At 38.2% G+C, this 25,249-nt stretch overlaps 1 protein-coding gene across 1 annotated transcript; it reads right to left on the bottom strand.

Moving 5' to 3' along the window:
• Positions 1–680: 680 nt before the first annotated feature.
• dnaaf9 (dynein axonemal assembly factor 9) lies at positions 681–24,030 on the bottom strand. The gene is made up of 37 exons (XM_063497081.1): positions 23,863–24,030; positions 22,916–22,995; positions 22,647–22,772; positions 22,435–22,559; positions 22,065–22,161; positions 21,804–21,910; positions 21,604–21,681; positions 20,011–20,112; positions 19,608–19,663; positions 19,357–19,492; positions 18,789–18,870; positions 18,590–18,626; positions 18,412–18,496; positions 18,248–18,324; positions 18,096–18,140; positions 17,320–17,365; positions 17,105–17,216; positions 16,789–16,859; positions 16,612–16,659; positions 16,428–16,518; positions 16,230–16,330; positions 15,872–16,015; positions 15,466–15,545; positions 15,249–15,350; positions 13,892–14,009; positions 13,604–13,692; positions 13,392–13,517; positions 13,068–13,193; positions 10,430–10,467; positions 9,188–9,323; positions 8,760–8,846; positions 7,991–8,097; positions 7,659–7,733; positions 6,661–6,848; positions 6,483–6,548; positions 5,744–5,837; positions 681–5,511 (listed from the first exon to the last, which is right to left on the bottom strand). The coding sequence occupies exons 1-37, from the start codon at positions 23,916–23,918 to the stop codon at positions 5,405–5,407; spliced, it is 3,441 nt and encodes a 1,146-aa protein (XP_063353151.1). The 5' UTR covers positions 23,919–24,030; the 3' UTR covers positions 681–5,404.
• Positions 24,031–25,249: the final 1,219 nt, after the last annotated feature.

Below are 25,249 nucleotides of genomic sequence, written 5' to 3'. Positions count from 1 at the left end.
TTGGCAGACACCAGCGAGAGCGATGAGTGTTTACATGTGGCCCTCATAATAGGCCACAAATAGCCTCAGTTCAGTGCCTCGGTAAAAATACAACAATAGAATGGGTGGGGAGGAAAAAAAGAGCAACTAATGTTGGAAGAGATATGGCTAGAGCGTGTTTTGAGTGTGCTAAGTGTATCTGGGCGGGTAGTCTTGCCTTGAGTCGCTGGGGAGAAACTGGCGGCACAGTGGTGGCAGAAGAGAGGCGAGGAAACGCTGATGTCAGAGGTTAGCCATGTGGACGAATGTATCTGCCTGGCAACAATACAAGGACACACAGACTATCTTCACACAGCATGAGGAAATAAAGGGATCTGTGGGGCAGGATTCCTCTTGTTCTCTCTGCGCTATTCCAGCCGTCATTTCTCAAGTCCATCACACAATCATAAGAGTGCAACGTAACTCAGACCTTTAACCTCCTAAGACCTGAACTCTTTCATGGCATGCATTTTTAATTTATTTGCTATTTGGGACCTGATGAATGTAAAAACAAAGAATTATCTTTTTACCTGATGTAGTTTCGGAGAAGAGGATATCAGGCCCTTGTAGAGCAAAATTTAGTATTGTGGTCTAAACAACCCAAAATGTGATGTAATATGAATTACTACATGTTGAATGAAATGATAAAGAAAACAAACTCATTAAACTTATAAATATTTAATGTATTATGTGGTGCAATAAATACAACAATTAGTTTATAAAAGCATCAGTCACAGGAAGAAAAACAGAAGTTACAGTAGTTTTGTGCAAATGCAATTTGTTTTTGCTCACTTTCTGTGAACACTCTTAAAACAAGATGTGGAAGTCAGTTTGGCACTTTTGAAGTTGTTTTTTGCTTCCCATCACAATACAAAGTTATTTTTTTCCCCTTTCACTTTGGACGGCCTGTATAGGGAAGAAAAAGATTGAGCCCTTTGCTGAGATCTAATTCTGCCATCATGAAATCAAATGCTTGTCAACTTGAATCGCAACTGTTCCTTAACATAAATTACAACATCCTCATTTTGTATGCGGCCGTGCAGCCTGTTGCTATGTAGCTACAGACACAAGACATTAACCACAACTTCACCTCCATCTTTTTCTTTAAGACTTGAGTTTGTAAGGGCAAATATGTAATCTCGGGCACAGAAATAATAATAACTACACCTGAAAGAATTCCTCGCCGTCTGTAAGGACTGAGGAGTGAAGAGCATGTGCTCAAATTTAACCTTCTCGGAACAGAACACCTCAAACAATTAGTATCAACAGTCCCCGAGGCCTGAGAAATATTTGGTCAGTCAAAAATCCATTTGCGAGCTGCATTTTTTTCAAATAAGCGCAAAAACACCATAAAAAGATCCACTTCCACTTTTAGAGGGTGGCCCCTTTTTTGAACACTGGAGCCAAACTAGAAAAGAACAGAAAAACCTTTAACACTGCATTATCACACTGCAGTATGAGAACGTCACATTTCCGTCCTTCCCAAATAACCAATTAACACCAAACTTTGTTTTTTTGTCCTATAACTTCAGCTACAAAATAGCTAGTCTCCACATACAGGATGAAGACACCAGAGTGCTCAGTCTGCCAGAGAGCTACGTAGCAGTCACACTGAGAGGCTTGTGGAGGGCTCTCTGGGGGTCCCATGTGCAAGAAAGGAGGGACCACCCAACTTTAGTCACAAACTCAATCCTCCTTTTTGCTTATTTCACAGGGGTGGGGTATACTCTGATGCAAAGCTTTACATTTTTGTATCCCAGCTTGTGCTAGGCACGTATCATAAAAACATACGAATAAAATATTCTACATCTTAAAAGAACTGAGACATAAATGTACGTTTCATTTAAAAGACCAAATGAACTTGAACGAAAGACACAAAAGAAATGTAAGCGTGAACATAAATCAGAGTTGCTGTGGTGCCCTGCCCCTTTTACACCATATTTTTGGTTTGTTAGTGAGAATACCTGAATTATCCTGAGCCAGCCAGCGGCCTCTCTGTGTGTGACCTTGACTACTTTACCCTCTGGCTTAGTAAAAACACATTGCTTTAAAGAACGACTCCATGGATTCCTTTCACCAACACTGCTGAAGGACAGATCCTCGCCTGACAACACCTCCTCCCCTGGTGAAAGGGAGAAGGATGGAGTTCTGAATGCAGCTTTAATCTCTGCTTTTCTTAGCTGTAGCCAAGGCACTGCTGGATCTGAGAAACCTGATGTCTCACAACTTATCAGATTCTCAAGTTAGTTGTTTTTTTCTACAAAATAATTTGCATCTGCTTTTGCTTTTTGAAGCTTGTGCGAAAGGAAATGTTTTGTTTTGCACCTTGAATGCTCAATTCACGGTCTTACAAAAATACTATTTGTTGCTTAGAGGTCATTCAAATTCTTAGCAGATATGTAAAATAAACGCGATTATTTTCTCTTTGCTGTACCAGTTTGGTGAAAGGCAATTGTGTCAGAATATATGTCGTGGTATATTCACGTGACATCTCAAACATGCAAAATAGTGTAGACACATTTGTAGTAGTAATTATAGCGTACACTGTTAGTAGTGCTTTCATTTAAAAGTCACAAACATCTTACATAACCCTCACCTCTTTAAGGACCACTTTATGATCTCTTGGCCAATTAAGGTTACAACATCTCTGCTCTTGGACATAAAGCAGCTTTCAAAATGGTCTCCCATACATATTCCTAACAACTATTTCACTGTCAGTCAAGGCAACTCTCTGCAGTATTACATAACTACAGAATGACGGCAACTGTTGTTGCAAACAGACGGCTTAGAGTGCATCTCTGAAACGCTAAAAAGAACATCCAGCTTAAACGATAGTTATCATTTTGTCACCAGAGGATTTAAGTTATATATTATCCCACTCCATTAAAAGAAGCACTGTAATCTGTGTGCATTTTGTTATCCGTCATTTGTAAGCAGAGGTAATACCCCCCCGCCTCCCCTCCAACGGCATTTAATGTTGCACCAAACCCTTGACTTGTTTTGTGAGCACTTGAAAGTGAGTGAAAATCAGAGACTGAGAATTTAGCAGCTCATTTGTTTCCTCAGTTATGTCCTTAAAGAGCTTTTTGAGGGTACTGTAAGTAGAATATATAAAAAGACAAAGAACAATTGCACTTCTTCATAGAATAAAAGAGAAGAACATCGGGAGAGGAGCTAATGGAATGACTAACTTGGGGTGAGCTCCTCCCTTCCTTGTGAGCCCCCCTTTTTTTCTGGCTATCTGAAACATGTCAGAGCAACACATGTTAGAAGATGTTCTTCACCGCTACGTTATGTGCTATTTTAAAACTATGCATGATCGCTCCACACCTAGCACACCTAAGACTATATGGCTTGTTCAGGTCAAAGTGGACGGATGGGGCTAGCAGTGCTGGATCACTTAAATCTGCACAGACAGAGAGGTCACCTGGGGGGAAAAAACCCCCAAAACTTGCTAATGATGTAATCACACTGTTTTTGTCTGAAAAGGAAAAAAGCACCGTCACACAGTTATCCAAAATATGACAGCCAGAATTATGAAGGGTACCCATAACACACTGAGGTCACCACTGATCTAAAAATATGTTTTTAAAGGAGATTATAACATCAAATGTTCACCTCACTAGCAAGCGTCCCCTCCATTTGTGGAAAATTTTGATTGTAGACTTGAAACGTAGACTGAACAGAAACATTTTTCCTCTCTTATCCGTAAATCTCAGAGTTCTCACCGATTACAGACATTTTTTTTTGGTACAGCAGCCACTGCAATATATCATGCAATTATAGCTGCAGCAGTATTTCTTAAAAGCATATTTGTGAACTGGATTGCACTAATATATTACACTGCTAACCCCATAATGAATGAAAGCCACTGAATCTCCAGATACTGCAGCAGGGTTCCTACACATTCTGCACCTCAAAATTTCATATATTTTTGACGCTGTTACACTGAAATACTTGTTCAGTATAAATATTCTAGATTAGTGGCTCTTTGCTGCCACTAATGCAGCTGTCGCAGCTTTTCCCAGAGAAATGACTGCCTATTAAACACATTTTCTTACAGGTCGCACAATTTCCAAACCCGTGTAGGAACCCTGATAAAAGGAAGACGTGCATAAAACATTAGTGTGACACACAATCGCAGAGCAAACAGTGGAATAACTCATTTAAACAAGACTGTAAGTCTGAGTCTCTGCAACATCACACCACTGATACAAAGCCTTATACCTTTTACTAATTGCTTTACTCATGTTAACCCTAATCTAGCCAAACGATTTAATAAAGCAGTATTTTCCCCCACTTTATTTCATTTTCCCTGTCCTCCCCAAATGCTGCCACTCAAAAGAATCAGGGGGATGTGTGAATTTTCAGCAAATAGTGGCACAATGAATGATCCACTTCTGGCTGTCTTAACTTTTTGTGTCTATTATCATGTGCTGGTGTAAACTAACTAACATTACAACAAACAGAACACAGGGCTATGATGAAGTTTGTGGAGGACCTGGGTAACCCCAGTAATTCAATATGTTTCATGACAGCCTCAGCTGTTTTATAACACTTTGCTGCTGGAATTGAAATCTGGTTAATTGCACTTTCGTAAGATTCCCTTGACATGTCTTAAAATAAAGCACTGGGACGGTCTATAGCTATGCGGTTAATGGCATCATTCATCAGTTGTCTGTGGCCAACAGGCTGTCCAATGTTTACAGCTCAATGATCATGTCTTCCTCTTCTGCAGTGTGGTTTGCAGACAAGCTAACAGGTGGACCACGGATTGGGTGACAACAGAGGAGGAGCGATTCTTGAGAAACCCCACCAGGGAGCCCACCAGAATCACAAGGCTATCCACGCCTGCCCAGAAATAGAGGCATTAATTTGCCAACTGTGATAAACAGAAACACACAAGGAGTGTGTGGCTGGAAATTCCCTTCAATTGTGAAAGTCGCATAGCTTGCAGACTCAGTGGTATAATCATACTGGTTTAAAGGTGGAGATTTGTGTGGTGCTTGTTCAGATTTGTCTACAGCTGTGAGCAAATTGCATCTCTTGACAAACATGTCTTAATCTAAATTACCTACCATAACAATGAAACCCAACTCACCAAAGTGCTAATGCTAGTGTAGTCTAAAGCATGGCAAACAGCCATACAATTACATAACCGCCTTTTCATTGATGATTGAAGGCTCCAAATAAGAAATAAAATGATAAAGTAAATAAGAAAGGACTTCCAGCAGAAGCGGCTTGTGAAGATACATGAGGTGTGACCACACACTGACTGCTCTAGTGGAGTGTTCAGCACATATCCCCTTTGCCCTCCCTCACCCCCCACAGTGGTTCCCTTACAAGGTAAATAAGACAGATGGAGTGAACATACACGCAGATTCTATCACGGATCAAAGAGGTCGGGCTGTCCCTGCGACTCCAGCTGACAGTTGAATTGCTCTATCTCCTTGTTGGCCTCAGCGATATACTCTTTAATGAACTCCTCCATGTCTAGGGTAGCAGCAATGTAAGGAAAACTGCAACACAATCACTCCACACAGCAGTATATAAAGATGCATCTCAGTATTTTTCACTGTTCTTCTGTGTCAAAATGTCAGTCAGTCAAATCAAACTGACTCATGACTATTTCAGACTTTTGTTTTAGTGCTAGTCATACTCATCTATTCTCAAGCCTTAATGACAGGGACATACAGTTTTACAGTAACCCTTGTGAAAAGGATACTGGGATGGAAGTTTGTTTTATCTCCAAAGATGTCAACATATTGATAACCATTGTAGAAGTAGCCTGGTGGAAGAGGTTCCAAATGTCTGGTCATCTAAACAGAAACATATGATATCAGGTTCATTCAAGATTATTCATAAAAGCCACAAGTCCCTCATCTAGCCCAATATTTAAGAATGAGGAAAATCTGATAAATAAAGAACAGACCACAAAAAAGAACAATGGCACCCATATTTAACATCAGTTAGAAAACTGTCTCTATCAGCAAACGTTAATGGTAACCTTGGGAGATTTTTGTGCATTCATTGTTTATCAGATGTGTGTATAATCCTTTGATTTCATAAATGTGGTTCATGTATTCTAATTTGTAAAATGTTTTGATTTTATATAAACAGACACATCTTTGTTTAAAACTGCTACAACTTTTGATGATGCAGTGATAAAATCGAACTCCAAAGATGAGCAATGATTTTGTTCTGGAAACAAAAAACTGGTAAACATGAAATTATGTAAAATATATAAACGTGAACACACTGGCATGTATGTAGATCAAAAAAAAGAGGGCGTGCTTTCATCTTTAGTTTCTACAGTCTGCAGCATAGGTGTCAAAGTACTCCTGCCTTTGAGTATTTCTGCTTGTTTAGAGCCTTTTATGAAATATTATGTATTGCATGACAATTATCATCAATTATACCTACAGTCCCTATAGTTCTGAGCATGTTAGAAAGTGGAGACTCACGTGGATGCTCTTGATTTCTTGTGGTGAAAGGGTACTTTTGGTCTTCTTAGTCTTCTTCGCCTGCTTCTGTAAACGTAAAAAAGAAAGAAAGAAAGAAACAACACGTTATTTTTTTTAAAACCTGACTGATGTTGTGTGATAACATGTCTATACATGAGTGTCAGTGTTCAATGTCTACCTGCTTGGCGCACAGTCTTAACCAGTCCTTCAGTCCATCCACAGTGAGACCAACACCATCAAAGATTAGGAAACAGGAGGTGTTGGTCTCTTTGGGACCCTGACTCAGAGGGTCACTGTTGTCTTCAGGGACAATTCTCAGGTTCCCACTCAGTGCATTGTAGCTCACTTCCATCAGCTGGTCTGAGTCTGGAGGTTTCACAGATGAAGTAGCTCAGATTTGAGTCTCAGTAAAGTTCACACCTTGTCTAACACCTTCTACAGCAGCTTCATATGTTACCAGCATGCTGTTGGTGGAGTGTTAATGTTTTAACATCCATACAGGGCTTCTATTCCCAAAACGGCTCACAGAACCCGTGTGTACAAAACCAGATAAAAGCAAGATAAATACGTCCCACTTCAACAATATGTGTTGGATGTATATCAGCTAAATCGAAAAACTCGAACAAAATAACTACATGGATGTAAATGATACACTACCCAATAGGCAGCTACTAAAATATACATTAAGGGAAAGTCGGAGTCTCAGGCACCACACTGGTTTCATACTCTATCTTCCCAACTATACAAATATATTCACACTCGCTGAACATCTCCTCACAGGCACCTGCACTTTCTCCTCATGCAACAACTCTACACACGTCTTAAAATAAAAAATAACAAAAAGAGTGAGAAAATTATGTGAAGCAAACCAAACTAGTGGAATATGGGCTGAGTTCTAAGCACCAGACACCAGAGCAACAACCAAGCAAAATTCCTACCGTCAGGAGCTTCTTTCCTGCCTTGAGAGAAACCTTTTGTCTAATGATTCCCCAAACTGGGAAATGCAAATGTAGATTAAAATATTTCCCAAGGAAAGAAGTCACATTTGTTTTTTGTCATGTTTTTCATAAGCAAGTTCTTCAAAGTAAGATCTGAAATTTTAAAAAGTTAGCAGAAGTATATTGCAAATATATTTTATAAAGAGTAAAATCAAAGGGAAAAATATGTGAATCCTACCAGAAAATCTGACTTTTCCCCAAACATTGTACATATTTCCTTGGAAGGGGCTTGGCCGTAGCGATGACTTGATTGCTACAGAAAAACAATGAGAGTTTGATCATTTAGTATTTTCGAGCAAATTATGTAAAGTGAAAATTTCCTAGAAAGCAAGTTTGTGACAAGACTCTAAAGCCATCCTTTGGGAGTACAGATTACTTCAAAGCAACGGCTGATAATTACTTCAACACCTCCATATTCGGAGGGAAGGCAGCTCATGTAATCACAACCAAATCCTTCCATCTCATATCTAGAGAGTCTGTCACGAGGCAGGGGGCTTCTTTCCATCTCACCTTTACAGTGGGTGACAAATAGAGGCCTCTCTAGGGGCCGGTTAAAAGCCACGCGCTGCTGGGTGAGGACCAGAGTCCCAGAACCAGAGCAGAAGCGCCCTTTGCACCTGGAACACAGAACACGTGAAAGTTAAATCTAGACCAAGCCAAATGTTTGTGCTACATTTTGTCTTTGGCTGGAAAGCTGTTTACTCAACCAGCTGCTCACAGTGAAGAGGCCAGTGTATGTGATTTGCTGCTAAAATGCACAACAAATTTCTAAATGCAGATTCTTTTAACAGCAGGTATAAACAAAACAAACATTTCTCGCTCCTTGATATGAGGGCATCTAAGAAGAATCCCAAACACACCCCAATATACACAAACTGTACAAATTAAAGGCTGAAGATGAGCAAATTAAAACGGGCCAGACTCTGGCCAGATACAGTGTATGATCTGAGGGGAGGATTTAGCAGCAGTTCATATTAGGCTGAGCACTGAGGCATGAAGACTGGCTGGACATAGTCCAAAGGAAAAGAGACCCCTCTGTGTACATGGCAACTGCATGGCCAACAGCTTGTTACTGTGCTGCCAGGAGGCAACTGGTGATAGAACACGAGATGCCCTGAGGGGCTTCATGCCAATCAGCTGCCGATACACACACCACTGTAGCTGAGCAGTAATTAAACTGCAGGGAGGCAGGACTGAGGAAAGCCGAAGCAGGAATCAATCTGTCATTCAGCAGCCAAGAGGTTGTGTGTCGACACAGGAGGACATATGGGTGCCTTACCATCCAGGGTAGAGGACGTAACGGGCTCTCAGCATCTGTGGCTCATTGAAGCTGCTCTCAGACAATATCAGATTCATATCTTCATCCCTAATTAGGGAGAAAAATTATATAAAAAAATAGATATTTAACATCTAATATTCTACTGTACCAGTAATCTGTCTGTAAGTGTTTGCATTTTGAACATCAAATGTGACAAAGGAGTACTTTGATCAGACTGTCAATCACAACAATAAAATATTAAGTATAGAATGCATTGGGGAGTGTTCATTACACATTCAGGAGTTAACTGAGCCGTGCTCTGACCCAGAAGATTTAAACATAGACTCAGAGAGTGGAATAAAATGTAGCCTAGAGTGAATATTTTAGGCAAAGATAAAAGCAGTGAAATGACTGTTTGCAGCATTGATCATGATTCTGTGGGCGCCTACCTGGTGACAGCTCCTCTATCTGCCAGTATGAAGGCAGCAGTGGGGTTGGCAGAGCGTACCAACTGCTGAACATGCTGCATGAGAGGGTGCTTCTTCTCTGCTGTCAGCCCAGTGAACACCACTGTACTCACAATACCTGACATACAACGAGGCACAAAAAGAGAATGAAAATTCCACAAGAAAATGGATCACTTTCCCAAAAAATACAGAATCTCCTCAGTTTTGTCCCTGCTGAAATACCGTATTTCACACTACATTTAATTTATTGTCCATACCACTGCTTTTTTTCTGCCTGAAAGCAGAATATGCATTTTGATCACCTCACATGAGCTGATTGATATAAAAGGGAACGACATATTTTTTCCCTTCACAGTTCCATGTTTTTCCTCCGCACTGCCCCAAATTAGGATCCAGTAACAAAGATGGGAAATATGATGACAGTAAACCCAAAAATGTGAAAATTTTCACTTGAGAATGTGAAATGGAAAGTAAACCATCTCAAACATACAGTAATGTTTGCACCAATGAGGTGTGAAATGTTTTATAGCTCTTGCTGTATGTAACAGCATCTCTAAAAAACATTATTTAAAATTTACTATGTCACAAAATACACTGTATTAGTATTGTTGCTATTTTCACCTCCATCACTGAGTTGTATTTACAAAACACTTTGATTAAATTAAATTGTTTTATATATATAGTGCCAAATCACAACAGCATTCATCTGAAGGCGCTTTAGGTTGTAAAGAAAAGATACTACAATAACACAGAGAAAACCCCAACAATCAAAAGACCCCCTATGAGCAAGCACTTGGTGACACTGGGAAGGAAAAACTACCTGTTACCTAGGCAACAAGAGCCTAGAATGTCCATTAAGTGGTGATGTGTCAGCTAGAAAGTGATGCACAACGAGCATATCGTTTTATATAAATGGTGCTTAAGAACTAAAAGTTTTTACCTCCATATTTATTATAAAGCATCTTACATGTCAGCAACTCTAAGGTAAAAAGCATCATATTTCATAAGTCAACACTTTCTAGTACAAACAATACAAAACTTTGGTTAATTGATAAATGGTCTGTAACAATTTATAATGCAGCTACAGGCCGATAAAGAAGAGTCTAACTTTACTGCAAACAAAAAAAAATTCTAACTATCTATCGACATGGTCCTTCCTCAGCATTAAACATACTGTGCTGCTGGACAGGTGAATGAAAGCGCAGTGAAACAGACTAGACTAACCTTGGCTGAGCTGCTCCAACAGCTTAGGAAAAGCAAACCTAAAAAACAAATTGACAAGAAGAAATGAGAGAGGAGAACTATAGTTAAATATTAAACATATTCTAGAAACTACCTAATGCAAATTTTATTTTTGACTGAGACGCTCACTGCTGCACTATAGGTTCCATACTAAATAACACACAAGAGGTGTATTTAAATGTATTCACTTTTCTGCCCTCTTTATTTTGCCCATGTCCTGTGTCACCACATCATCCTTAATAAGAGCTCTATTTCTGACTAATGAATGCATACCAGCGTTGAGCAGCAATAAACAGACTAATTCCACATTATGGGCCTTGGCCATAATGTATGACATCAGGACTTTGACTGGCAATGGACCAATGGAACATCTTTCTGTAATTTAATTAATTAAAATTCATTGTAACAATGTATCCTGAGTTTTCATATCGATCTGTGTTATACACCACTTTCTGAAGTCTCCTTACAACCACTACCCTTCTTTGGGAGCCTACAGGCTTGAGGATCAGCAATTTGAAAGGCATTTATCTTTCCTGTCCTGATGTAATGAACTGTCTGCATCCATCACAAAGAATAGATCATGACTGACTGATGAGCTTCTCTGAGGGGGGTTGCTGGCCACACATGTGGATCTGGGGGATTAAAGGGCTATGCTGAAGCGGGTGACAGGCAGGTCAGCCCTAAGCTGGGCTAACCGTATCCAATTAGCGCCATAGTAGGGGTCCACAGACCTCCATACAATCTATGGCAACAGACAGGGACAGGAGGCTTGATGAAGATGCCTCAATTGGAAAAGTCACTGCTAACTGCATTGTTAGCTAAATTCTTATTACACATTTTCCACTCCTGAACTAAGTAGGTACTGCAGTTTAACTGAAAGGTCATCACTGCATGATTAATGCATGAAATTCAAGACATCTTTCATATTTATTAATTAAGCCTAGCTTGTGACACAAGCGCTGACAATTTTTAGAATTTTGCTCATGCACATCTCCACAGTGGAGACAAACAACATCTAACTGAAGTACAGACTTTAAGATTTACTTTAAGGGGTTTACCAAAGTTTTATATATAGTCCCAGATTTTCATAGACTCAGATTTAGGTACACAACTGACTGACAGGCACTTTCATGGTCATGAGAGGCCTAATCGCTCGTTAATTCATGACAAATGAAACAAATAAAATATCTGGACCTGATTCAGTTTTGAACTTGTAGCTGGTAACTGTTCACTGCAACTTTCAGCATGAGGTCCAAAGAGGAGGCAGACATGTTTCTGATAAAGTCTATGATCCAGAGATGCCTTCCTGAATGTAATTACAGTGGATTCATAAAAAGGTGAAAACCACTGGTTACACTCAAGAAGCCCTTAACAGAAAAAGTCTTTGGACAGATGAAACCAGCATTAACCTGTATCAGAATGATGGGAAGACAAAACTGTGGAGCAGGAGAGAAACAGCTCATGACCGGAAACATACCACATCATGTGTCAAACATGGTGGAGACAATATTATAACATGGGCCTTTGGAATTAAGTCTCTAGTGAATGGATAATGACCCAAAGCATGCTATAAAACAAATCAAAACTTTCCTGAATATAATGATGAAAAACAATTACTGTATTTAAAACTATCCTAATTTGTGCAATTACTTTTCAGCCTCTGTAAATGTGAGCTTTTGCATAAAAATGACTTTAATTCCTAACCAGTACATGGAATTTATATGTGTAGTTAACATTTGTCAAGCTTAATACCCAGAATCTAGTTATTATAGCTTAACTAACAAAGGATTTGTTATATAACGTCTATTGATTTTTTAAATGAAAGTTCTGATGAAGACAGATGATGGCGCAAGTTTTCAAAGCATGCAAAGACTAGACCCTTTAGACTGGCCTTGTGTGTATGAAAGCATCAGGGGCTTGGCCAAGCTTGGCCTGCTTTGGAAAAACAGCCTATCAACCGGAGTAGTATGCCATATTGTGTTGAGCTGCTCAGTAAATCTATGACAGTGAGAAGCTCTGTAAACTCCATCTAAAGCCTGTAACAAAAGGAGAGTGAGATTAAATGTAGAGCTGATCCTCTCTGTAAAAAGGGACCCAGCCTTGAGTTTTAATAGCTAAAAGTGTCATGTAACCTTTTCCTGGAAACCTCCAGCACTTTAACAATTTATGAGCATCTCCTGTCTGTAATTATCTGACCTGTCCATATGTTGCTTGAAAATATACCTAAGTGAAACTCTTAATACTGGTGCGTTTGACCTCACTGAAACTCTTAAACTTTGCACAACAAACTGAAATGTGTGTCATTTCAGAAATAATCTTTGTTGGTAGCAAATTACTTTATTGCACATCTGCTCATGTGCTAGAAAAATCTATGGTGGACACACGTGTTTCAGGAAACTAAGCACACAGAGAGGTGAATGGCAAACTATACAACAAAAGTAATATATAATTTTTCATCGTTGGATCAATGAATTGACTTTAACTGCTGTGAAACTGCGCTGACTGCACTTGCAGTCCTCTGCATTTTTCAGAGTCATGGTGATTTATTTACCACTAGTTACTATAATCCAAAATTGTTTTATATCTTAAAAATAGCAGAGAGATATATCTCAAATCGTACCTGTGCTCGATAAAGGAGGTGAGAGGGTTCACACAGGCAGTAACTGCACCAATTGTGAAGCATGCCTGAACAACTGGGTCAGGATGGAAGAGCACAGCCTGGACCACATCTAGAACATCTGTATATCTGTAAGTAGGAACATTCACAAATGTAAACAATATTGATCTATTCTATACTCAACATCCTGCATGTTTTAATAGTTTCATATTCTAAGCTCTTTTATATTAGATGAATACATCTTTAATATTAAAAGGTACAAGTCTTATGACTGGTCTTCTTTAGGTCTAAAGCACGAATTAGTCTTAACTGCTATTTTTTTCTTACCCCGGTGTGAGCACCAACAGACGGGGTTTGCCTCTTGTACCTCTTTGGCTCTCCAAGAAACTGGACAAATACTTTTGGAGATGAGAAGCTGAGAAACATTCCGGAGCAGGCTCATAAACCACCCACCTGTGAGTGTAATGATTGAAAAACTTGTATATATTTGGTTGTGTTATAAGTCTGGTATTTACTGTGTTATTTGAGAAATTTTTTACCTTTCACATTTGTGGTTTAGCTGGACTAAGAAGTTGCAAAGTATCTTCTTATGGCTTCCTGGCAGTCCAGTGATGATGGTGATGACAACCTTTTCACACATTAAAAAAGCCCACATCAGATATTCATTAAATCAGCTTTATTATAATTAAACTAGGTGCTAGATAAGAAAGCAATCAGAAAATGATTTACTATGTCTACAATCTTTAAAAAAAGAGAGTGAGAGAGGGGGAGAGAGAGAGAGAGAGAGAGGGAGAAGGATTCACTGCATCCTAAGACAACATACTCACCTTGTCTCCCTGACAAGGGGGTATATTCCTAAGCTCTGCAGAGGGAAAGAGCATCCCCAGGTGGTCATACATAATGGGCTCTTGACCAATGCTACTAAGAGCAAAATGCTGAAGAAACCTGGTACAGGCCAGAATACAGGAATCAGTGAACAGAAATGTGGTTGACACAGACCGACATGCCTAGACAAACCTTTGATTGCATTTACTGTATTGTTTTTACATGCCATTACTGTCTAAAGAAAACAGCAATTGAAATTACACTGATAATACAAAATAACACTATGGACAGTGAGTATTATGGAACAACGCACAGGATGCTTATTTTGGGTGCAAATGCTTAACACTAGAACTGCGAATGGGGTCATTTTGAACCCTTGGCATTTTAAAAATCATGTAACTCTGTTACATTTCTATTCAACAACTACTACATTTTGGGATTTGTGGGATCAAAATTTAAAAAACTATATGACCACTAGAACTGCCGAGGACATTACTTTGACCACATAGAAATTAATCCAAAACCACTACTGCGGCACGCTGAGTTGGCTAGCAACACGACTGTTTACACACATTTTGATATGAAAGCTGCTATAACACGAGCAAAAGCTTGCTCGATGTGATCGGTAAATTATTATATAGTAGAATGTAGTTAGGTAATAGTCGAGTGCCCGGGTGGGTTTGCTGGCTGTTCTGAAGAGCAAGGGAAATGTAACTGAGCTGAGCAGAGTCCAAGTAAAGAGTGAAATCCAGAGCAGAAAAGCCAAATCCAGCAGTTTCAGTTCCTTAGTTTATTTTTATGTTTATTAGTTTACTCTAATTTGAATTTTAACTTTACAACCTGTAATGGAACAATCGAAATAGATTATAAAACAAATAAAAACCTTCTTTAATACTTAAAGTTTGAGAAATTAGATGATAATTAACAACTTAACTTCTTCAAGAAGTTATTTATTTGCCATCAATGCTGTTGTGGCAGGACGAAGTCAAAATGACCCCTCCTGGTGGTTTTGAGGACTTTGGGATCCTGGCAGTTCTAGTTTTGAAGCAGCTGGAGTTTTAATTATACTGGCTAACAAACAAAACAATGCAAAAGAAGTGCTTTATGCATGTTTTGGCTCTAGCTATGCAGACTGGGGAAAAAGAATGCATTTCTTATTTTGGCTCTTTGATCATATATACTCTGTGTCAGCATAACAGACCTAAGAAGTGCAGATGGTCAACACTGATTGAAACAGTGCAACACAGGCTTAAAAGCTATTTTGGGAGTGCATACTCATGATTAAGCAACACCTAGCATCAGGTTTTACTACTTGTTTGATCCAGTTCTGGAGCACTCTGGTGCTACGTGTGTACTAACATTTCCTGTCCTGGCAGCTGACAGTATGAAGTCTTCAGGCTGCCTCTGCGTTTGGCCATTGGTGGCTCCTGACTGTCATGCAGCTTCTGCAGCTTGGTGTACCTGAAAGAGGAAAACAGAATGTCTACCCTGAAACAAATGTACTTATCTGTCTACCTACTCAAATGATCATACTTCACAATAGCTGAAACTGGCAAAGCAAGCACTGTTTGCTTACATATTTTTCTGGTTCCACGTCAGGTTGTCTTGGTCCAAGAATTGCAGAGCGAGTCCAGAGCTTTTCCACACAGACAAAACCTACAAAAATAAGATAACAGGTTTGTACAAGTACAACTGTGGCTTTAATGGGAATAATATAAAGAGAAAGGGGGCTAAAACACATTTTAGTATATAGTAGACAAATAAATAATGACATTCTTGTGCCGACAAGAGAAGTGTTAATTGGATATTCTTAATAATTAATTAATTAAAATGATAAATTCACCAGAAAAAACAAACAAACAAACTGACAATAGGATTTGAGAAAAAACCCCACTTATTCTTAAATATAACATAAATACAAAAGTTATATTCAGTCATACATTTAATGGACAAACTTGCTAATGAGATTTTATCCCTCTCACCTTAGAGTAGAAGGCCCTCTGGCTCTTAGACCTTGGAAGTAGAGCAAAGACCAGACACCTATCAGAGCTGTGGAGAGGGAATGGAAGGTGGGGGAGCAAGCTGTCCTCATACTCTACAAACAGAGAAGCCACAGTGCTGGAGTCCTGGTGATAAAACGACACACAAAACACAAGAAGTAGGAATGAGAAATCCAATATAATATGTTTTATCATACTTTTACATGGAAGGTACTGAAACTCTGAATTTTAACTGTAAAACAGATGTTGCACAGAAATATATAGGTGTGTAAAGATGAACTATCATATGAGAGCTAAAAATGTAGCTCTCATTTGATAAAACGAGTAGTTTTATGCATACCGGATTGTAAAACTTGACTTTGTTGATGTGATCCTTGGAAACAGTGATGCTTCCATATTGGGAATGGATAAACAGTCCCTCAGAAAAGAAAATGATCTTTCCTGAAATCAAAATTTGAATAAAACACATTTTGAATGATTGCAGGAAAATCAAAATAGAAAATACTAAATTCCTCCCAGGTTTTTCAACAATGCTCACCTTCTTCAGGAGCTGAGAGGTGGCTTCTGGACAACACATATGCAGCATCTGCTGCAGTCAGAACTTTTCCCAAACAAGTACCATCATCATCCTGTTTAAAACAAATAATGTAGATCATCAGGTTGTACATGAAGGACATAGACAAGCAACCTGTAGTGCTATGAGCAGAGGCTTTGGAACCTACCTTAGTGAGCTGCTGAGCTTGTTCAGACTGCTTGACATCAGATTCCATCTGAAAACAAAATGACAATAAAAAATCAAAAGTCAAAGAAAATGCTATGTTTATATCACAGATTCAGCATAAATCTGTCAGATTACTTCAAATATTGGTTCTGATTTCTACATTCAGTACCACACATACCAGCCAGCAGGCGTAGCGAGGCACTGTTGCAGTCAAGATGGTGTAGCAGCTGTCTGAGGACACAGTGCCATCTACAGGAGAAGAACCAGACATGTTTAACGTGGGGAAACAAAAAACAAGCCAAAGAATGACAAACACAAGATGTACAACAAACACAACCCATGGCACTGGAAATAAGATATTTTTGTACTACTGTGATGACTTTTATGTTTGCAGTGATTTGCAGTGGATTTGTAATGTTAATTACAAATTACAATCTGCAAACTTCCTTTGCAGATTGAATCAGCAATTCATTCAAATCTAATCTGTACTGTACCTCTCTGTTGAATGTTGATACTGGACTCCAAGAAGGATTCAGAGAAGACTACAGATCCCAGTTCCCCCCTGTCCCACTGCAGGTCTGGGATGTCATGGACAATCAGGGAAGCCTTAAGGAACATAGAATTATTCACAATGTAGAACATTGTGTGCACAAATAATTTTATCAAAAACCTTTGATCAAACAAGTTATAATGTGCTTCTCTAACTTACTGTTTTTATTACGTAGCGGCTGTCTTCATTAGTGAGAGGAATTATCCTGAAAACAAATAAGAAACCTTCAATATTTTAAAAAAAAAAGTTTTAAGAAAGCATCAATTTGGGATATAGTTTTCAGATAACACAATGAAAACACTGTTCACTGACTTCACCATATTTGAATGCTTAAACAGAGGTTCGGGGCAATACTTCAAAATGTTCACTATCATCGTGATCTATATTCCAAAAAAAGGGCCGTAACGATAATCCATAACACTGACCTACTTCCTGATAATATTCTAAAACTGTTATTTAAAGGAGATGGAGAACACAATTTGAGGGGGAGTTAAATTCAAAAAATATTTGTGGTTTTTTTTTGCATCTCTGTATTTGGAGTAAAGCTGTGGAACAGACTGAGTGATGAACTGAAGCAAAGTCCAAAAGCAAGGTACAAGGAGGAAGAAGGGCTTTTATTGGGTGTTCCCACCCACTACTTAACCTATATGTGTGTACATGTGCATGTATACGTATGTGCATAATTTGGCAAAAGAAGGATTTATGTTAGGACAGGACATAAACAGGAAGTAAAGAGCTGACTATTAGTTACTAAATAGTGGGAGGGGTGGGGTTGAATAAGTTTATGACTCTTCCTAATTATTAATTAGTTATTAATTAATTAATTAATTATTCACTGATTATTATTTTCCTCGTGTTTTTTGTCCTTTTGTATATCTACAAATCTTTGTATATTAAGCCACAAGCAAATTTGAGAACGTGCGGATAACACCCACATTCCTTGCTTATTCACTGCTTGAATGGTGAATTCACATTTGGACCTGTAGAGAGCAAACACAAGAGCAAAGGGATATAACATATACTTTAAACCTTTGATCAAGGTCTGACACAGTTGATGATTGAAAAAAAAAAAGTAATCAATTGCTACCTGAGAAAACTGCGATACTGGCTTAAATTCATCGAGTCCAATGACATCAGAAAGGTGTTCTCAGCCACATCCTTAGCCTACAAAGGATTACACAGTGAACAACTGTATATGCTAGAGTACATGCTGTAAAGCCAATGCTAAAATCTGTGTACTTTTTCTCTAACCTTGGTAGCGCTGGTGGTACAGGAGTAGCATTTGATTCCCGACAGAACTGCTTGAATGGCGGCTGAATAAATCTGTGACAAAACTCTGAAGAAAAAGAAAAGTTTTCGTTAGATATTCTCAAACGTTTGACACCCAACAGCTTAAAGGGAAATGAAAGATTAAAAATTAAACACTTACAAGACGTCTGTCTTCTTTTGCTCTGTGTTCTGATTTCCTGTGAAAAATACAAGGGGAAAATGTTATTACTGCTTTAACTATGGGTTAATATATCAGATATTGCAGTCTCTGAAGTACTAAGGACAACAAAGTAAATATAAGATGTTCTAAATATGCAACAGATGAATAGACACAAGTAAAGTCACACAATAAACTTCACCAAGATATGGGTTGTGGGTAGTCCCAAAGAAATAGGTCCGAGCGCAGGCTAGAGGTCCTTTGGGAGCCACACACTGGAGAATCTAATGGGGTAAAAGGTGTTTTGTATGAATGACATGAACAGCAGAACGTTCCCACTTTACAAACAACACAAGTAACAATGTTGAGACCCAGAATTTGCAAACTGACCTACATCTCTTATTTACAGGAGGACTTAGTAACAGCAGTGAAAAGCTTCTTACTACACATGCTCCAGATGACTTATCAAAATGCAGCCCAGTAGATGGTGCTGCAGCTATATTTTTCTCTTTTAATTGAGTAATTTGTTTTATAGCACATTCATTAGAAGTGGAAAAAAATCCACTCCATTTGAAATAGTGGAGTCTTAACAGAGGTCTTTGAACCTAATAATCACTTTAGCATTTGTCCAGTCATTACCAAATGTTTTATAGTAATGGGTGTAGATGTAGGGTTATATTATTTATTGATGATTTAAATTTCTGCTTCGTACTTGCTCTCTGCTCTACCCCAGAGAAGTTATTATCCTTCACTATGCTGCTGTTCCTCACCATGTGTCTGGCTGCAGAACCTTGAGGCCCTGTGTTGCGGACCTGATGACTCTCTGAGGGAAAGCTGAATAAATAGTTCTCCAGATCTTCTAAGGCAGAGTGTTTCCCAAACAACACATAGGGCTGCTGACATTTACTGAAATAAAGAAATGTTTCACTGAGCAAAGGTGTGTGTTTATTTCATTCCACACCAACAAGACCACAGATAAACATCATTTCAATATTTACACACGAGTGAATATAAAGAATACCTTTTATCTGTGATTTTGCTTGAGATCAGTCCATGAAGGTAATATGAACGGAATGCCTGCAGATTGTTGAGAATACACTTTATGCTCATACAGGTACACTCTACTTCTGTTAGACTGATAAAAAAAACCCCTGCTGTCTGCAAATACTCTTTACATTTGTTATGAACCGCATAACATTTGTGCAGACAATCTTTTTTCAGCTGCTACTCTTTGCAACAGAACTGGCAACAAAGTCTGATTAGTCATTCAATATTATTTATCTTTTCACTGTGTAAAAAAAAGCAGTTGATGTCTCTTTTTTGGAAAAAGTATATCCAGAAAAAAATTCAGAACAATTTAAATTACTCCAAATATCACACACCAGTTATTCTACTTTTGTAATGATATGAAGGTATAAATGTACCTCCCCTGCTTGTGCTTCAGAGAGCTCCAAGATAGAAAGATGACTTTCCAGGTCCATGCCCGAGAAGAAGCCATTCCACTGTTTCTCAAAGTTTACCAGGTCCTAAAACAAAGCCAACAGCACTCAGGTAATACTACATATCTCTTTACATACAGTACCGTGGAGTCCCTCATTCCTTTGTTTTTCTTGGAAAATGGGAAATAGGTGCAGGGATTTAATAAAACATAGTTTCTAGAATTCTAATGAGCTTGAAAATCAATATTTGGTATGACCAGCTTTATTATTCAAAACAGCATAAACTCTCTTAAACAAGCTTTCCTATAATATGCTAAAGTAATCTTCAGCAATAGTCCTCAGGATTCTTGAAGGAAAGACTTTTGTTCCGTTTCTCTGTCAAAATGATCCCACTGCTTCAATAATGTTGAGGTCCAGAATTTGGGGAGGCCAATACATGAGTGATAATTTTCCAGTGTGTGGTTTTCTACCCAGTTATGCTTTCTTAGGATTATTCACGCGCTGAATAATAAAACTGTCACCAAGCTGTCATCTGGACACTTTCTAAATGTTAATGCATGGCAGATCAAAATCTGGCTGTGCTTTTCTGCATTCATAACATGATCAGTTTTGGTAAGATCCCAACACCACTGGCTGAAATTCAGTGCTAAACCATGACAGGGGTTCCAGATGTTTTTACAGATAGTTGTAGAAACTCACTGTTGTATCTCTCTCTCTACATACAGTATAGACAACAATTTTAACCAACAATTTCATTTGTACTCATCACATATAAGAACTGTTGACACTGTTTTTCAGTCTAGTTCTTGCACATTTTATGAGTTTTTGACAGCCACTCTTCAATCAAGATCATTTCTGATGAGGTTTCAGTGAACACTAGATGGATCAACTAAAGGACTGGATTCATCTGTCAGGTCCTGTGTCAGGTGTTTGCTGATATGACTTTCAAATACTGTTCATCTGCCATAGATAGTTTTTTAGACCTACCATTTCTTCTTTTGTCCTCTACTTGTCCAGTATCCTCATTTTTTAAGGGACAATGTCCCCAGTTAATACGTCTTTGGCTAATAGCGCTGTAGGAATCACTTTGTTGGATCAAAAAAAATTTTTTTGCCTGTCAATCTGTTATTTTTTTATATTTTTTGTAGATTCAGTTAAGGAAATCAGCACAAATTATGTGTTCCCATGATAGGCTGCTAGTAAAAAAGTGGCTAAAGATACAATTGGAAATTGAATTGGTGGTTATTAATTGAACTGAAAAAGTGAAAAAGCAGCCAATGTCAAGAAAAATCCTTTGAACGATTGCTGAAGACCACGTCAGCAATTGCAAGAAAGTCTAGCAAAATACAGAAGGAAACCTTTCCATAGTACTGTGCTTACTATGACTTGTAGTTACCAAATAATGATTTATATATTAATGGCTAGTCCAAAAAATGATTCCTAATAATGGCACTGGATTTTTGGCAATTTAAAAAAACTTCAGATGTCAGATGATGAATTACTGTAGGCCTCGCCACTAAAAGTAACAAGAAACTTTCAAATTTGGTAAAGCTGACAGAAAATTAAACTCATTGTTACCTCTGTGAGGAGATTATCCAGCGACACTGGGTCGAGTCTGTTGTAAACCTGCCACAGATTCTCACTCATGTCCATTAGCTGCATAAGTAGAGATACATAAAACAAATAAACAAATAAACAAACAAACAAACAAACAAAAAGAAGCATAGGATCCCAAGAACTTTCTACATATTGTTGTTTCTTTTGCTGTTAAGCTTTACCTTGTATTTCATGGTAAAAAAGCTTCCTCCACCAATGCCTTCCAGAGCAAAAGCTTGAAGCAGAGGCCATTTTTCCACCATAAACATATCAAACTTCTGGATTTGTCCTAAAATTAACAGAAACTAACTAAGTTTAACTAGGTTTTGTTAATTGGGAGGTCTCATTTGAACAACATGAATTACAGTTTAAGAAGACATTTTAATTTCTTTGAAAGACACAAGTAGTAAATGATGGGGAAATTAAAATGTAAAAACATGTACCTTGCGAGCTGTAAGGTACTCCAATGTGACAACAGTCCTGCACCATTGCAACAAAACTGGAGATTTTAAATTCTTCTGCTGCTTCTTCATCTTCATACTGTAAGTGGAAGGAAAAAACGACAGTAAATGTAGGCTTTAGAGTAGAATAACAGAATTACAAACACTGCTGCAAAGAAACACATTTTAAAGAAAAATCCTCTTTATGTCATTGATGACAATAAATGTGCTATCATTGTGGAGTCAATAAGTTAAACATGCAACCTGTTAAACCTAAGTACTTCTTATTTAATTGACTAAACAGGAACTGTAATAAAGTGAGAGGTATAGTTTTTTTTCTCCTTCTTCTTCTTATTTATCTATTCGTTTTTACCTCTGTTTCTGTCATGCAGTACAGGTGTAGGTTTCTCCAGTGGGACACATAGGGCAACAGGTAACTGTAGTTCAGTGGGTTGCAGTACAGGTGAACACAGTCCGCCTTAATCAGCAGGATTACATCTGACACAAGGACAAGTGATGTGTCAAAGCTGATAAAAACTAAAGCATGCACAAAAATATGACATACATATGGAGACCAACACTCACCATCCAGCATTTCTTCAGGAAATTCCTCAAGGCCATGCTCCAGATTCACCTGGTTTTGTTCATATAGTCCATAGAACAAGTATTTTGCCAGCTCAGTGCACCCCTCATTATATCTGCTATCAATTCCTAAAATAGAGGAAAAAATACAATAAATAAAGTAAATGGCTTTGGAGTGGCCAGAGAAAATATTCAATTCACTTTCTATTCTGCTTACCAAACTTTATTCTAGCCTTAACAACTGACACATCAAAGTTTCTGACTTAACATACCGAGAGAGCACAGGATGCCATCAGGAATGGCAGTGCCACTTCCACAGAGCAGAGCCTGAACTTGACGCAGACGACAGCAACTGAAAAGCATGATAAAAAAAAAACCCCATAAATAAGTACAAAGTCATGGCTTTCATGGTTATTGATGACACATTTTAGATAGAAAAGTAATTCTTCTTTTTGGAAAGATAGAGCTTTTGTTATGCCAAATTTACGGAAGCTAATGAAGTTGCATGTAATTGGCAATTTGAGCCCATTTAATTGCAGACTGATATCAGACTGACTGTTGTATGGCTTTCCTGACAGTATGCTTGATAATCTCATTTTGTGGCAAAAATAAAAAATAAAAATAAGATAAAAACAAAGTGAGTTAACTTCATTTTACTATTAAAAAACGATATTGTCAAAGTTTATCTTTGAGGACATAACTTTTAAAAACGTTTAAAATCGCCACTATATGCTATCGTGAGTAGTATTGTAATAATATCGTGTTGTGGGGTGTCTGGTGAGTCCTACCTCTAGAAATAATATAGTTATAACACAGGTTCACCTAATAAAATACTCAATAGTATCAAGCATTAACTTATTTAATAGGATTCATTTAGATAATTTTAGAATTCTTTGTTTACGCCACTGTTAAAATTGTCACAGCATAAACTGCCTCTACTGGGATGCATTGAATTTTAAGAAATGAGTGGCAGGGGATAGCAAAATTATTATGCAGCTTGACCAGATGTTTTTATTAATAAAAAAATATAAACTTCAGCTGGTTTGAAACGTTGATAATGTGGGCATTACTATATGCTATTCAGTCAAAATTAATAACGATAACTGGCGTTGATACGTCGACCAGTAATGGAGAGTGGTTCTGTCTAACGTTAGCTACGTTAGCATGGCAGCTACGGTGAAGCATTTTCTAACAAAACACAACTCGATTCAAACATTACCTCACGGCTGGGTTGATTCCAGAGAATTTCCCGTTAACTTTCCTTATACTGGACATTGTAATTGTTGTCACCGTTCACACAAAACCGACAAAGCGTTGCGTATTTTTCCGTATCAGGCCGAGTAACTACATTTTCTTCTCCATCACCCTGGAGAGTGTCCACAGAAGATAGCATAGCAACGGAGCGAACGATTTCAATAATTGGGGGGTTACTAAACCAGCATATAAGTACTTCCGGGCAATCTTTACAATATAAGATTATGATTTGATTTACTCCCGACACAGTTTTATAGTATCTCGCGTCGTGTCGGACACACCAATCCATTATAAGAAATAATTTTTTCGGGTTTTAACAGACGATGCCCCCGTTTTCACGTCTTAGTACGGTCTTGTTTTGGGCCGTTTTGACAGCAGCTGGCAGTTTCACGCAGCTTCTAGTGATGCTGCAATCCTTCGGCGATCACGTACGGGGGAAAACAGCTGCATACTGTAGTGTGCCTTTATTCTAAGGTGGTGTGTTATAATATAGCCATGTGTTATTACTGCTCATTCAATGGTTTCTTGGGGATTTTTTTCCTTGGAATTTTTATTAGTAGTAATTAATCGGAGATGAAGTGTTCACAGGCTGTTGAACCACAGTATATTTGGCATGCCATGACTCTAAAGTAAACTTATGTTTCTTGACGGTCTGCAGTGTGGCTGATTCAGCTGTTATCCAGATTAAAAAAAAAACAAAAAAACAAAAAACAATTACCGGATGTCTTGCAGACTGGCTCCATGGTGCAGAGGGCAGTAAATGATTAAAGTAGGAAAGGGAAACCGGATCAGGCAAGCTGATTATGTGTTTGCAAATTCCCATAATGGTTCCATTTAAAATGTTCACCTTGTGCAGACACTGACATTATGAGCGCTTCCATCTTAGGCGGAAGCACGTTATCTTAGGCCTGTTGTTGTTATGTTAAGGTCAAGTCTTTACTGAATTTTAAAGTTTAGCATGGAAAACTGCTTTGTGCACAAAAATTATTTGAAGCATAATAGTAATGCTTTTTTTCTTTTGTATTCTCAAACCTAAAGTGAAGCACAAGGAAGATACATGTTCATGCAGGCGTGAACTGTGGAATGCACTTCCTTGACAGTAGAACTTGTAGTGCCACATAATGTTGTAATCCAGAAGCATCCTGTTTTACCTTTTTCCTTTATAATGCTTGTTTCAGAGCCTGAGTGTCTAGTTTCAGGTGTTATCTTGAGCTGACAAGGATCTTAGTGCAGACTTGCTGGAGCACCTGCAAAAGACATGGCTAGCAGTGAGTAATCGTATTTTTCTTTTACTATGCAGTCAAATCAATGACTAAATGGTTTACAAAGCAATGCAAATTATTTTAAACGTT

The sequence above is a fragment of the Pelmatolapia mariae genome, linkage group LG16_19, assembly GCF_036321145.2.
Source record: "Pelmatolapia mariae isolate MD_Pm_ZW linkage group LG16_19, Pm_UMD_F_2, whole genome shotgun sequence".
In the NCBI taxonomy this organism is placed as follows: Eukaryota; Metazoa; Chordata; class Actinopteri; order Cichliformes; family Cichlidae; genus Pelmatolapia; species Pelmatolapia mariae.
Note: the sequence above shows the minus strand (reverse complement) of the source record. Positions and strands in the feature narration are given on the sequence as shown.

Coding starts and splice junctions, on each gene's coding strand:
- dnaaf9 (XM_063497081.1), bottom strand. CDS start 23,918: ATGTCCAGTATAAGGAAAGTTAACGGGAAATTCTCTGGAATCAACCCA. Junction 19,493..19,607: donor AGCAAAATCACAGATAAAAG/GTATTCTTTATA, acceptor TCTTTATTTCAG/TAAATGTCAGCAGCCCTATG. Junction 10,468..13,067: donor ACCTCCTTTATCGAGCACAG/GTACGATTTGAG, acceptor TTTGTTTTTTAG/GTTTGCTTTTCCTAAGCTGT.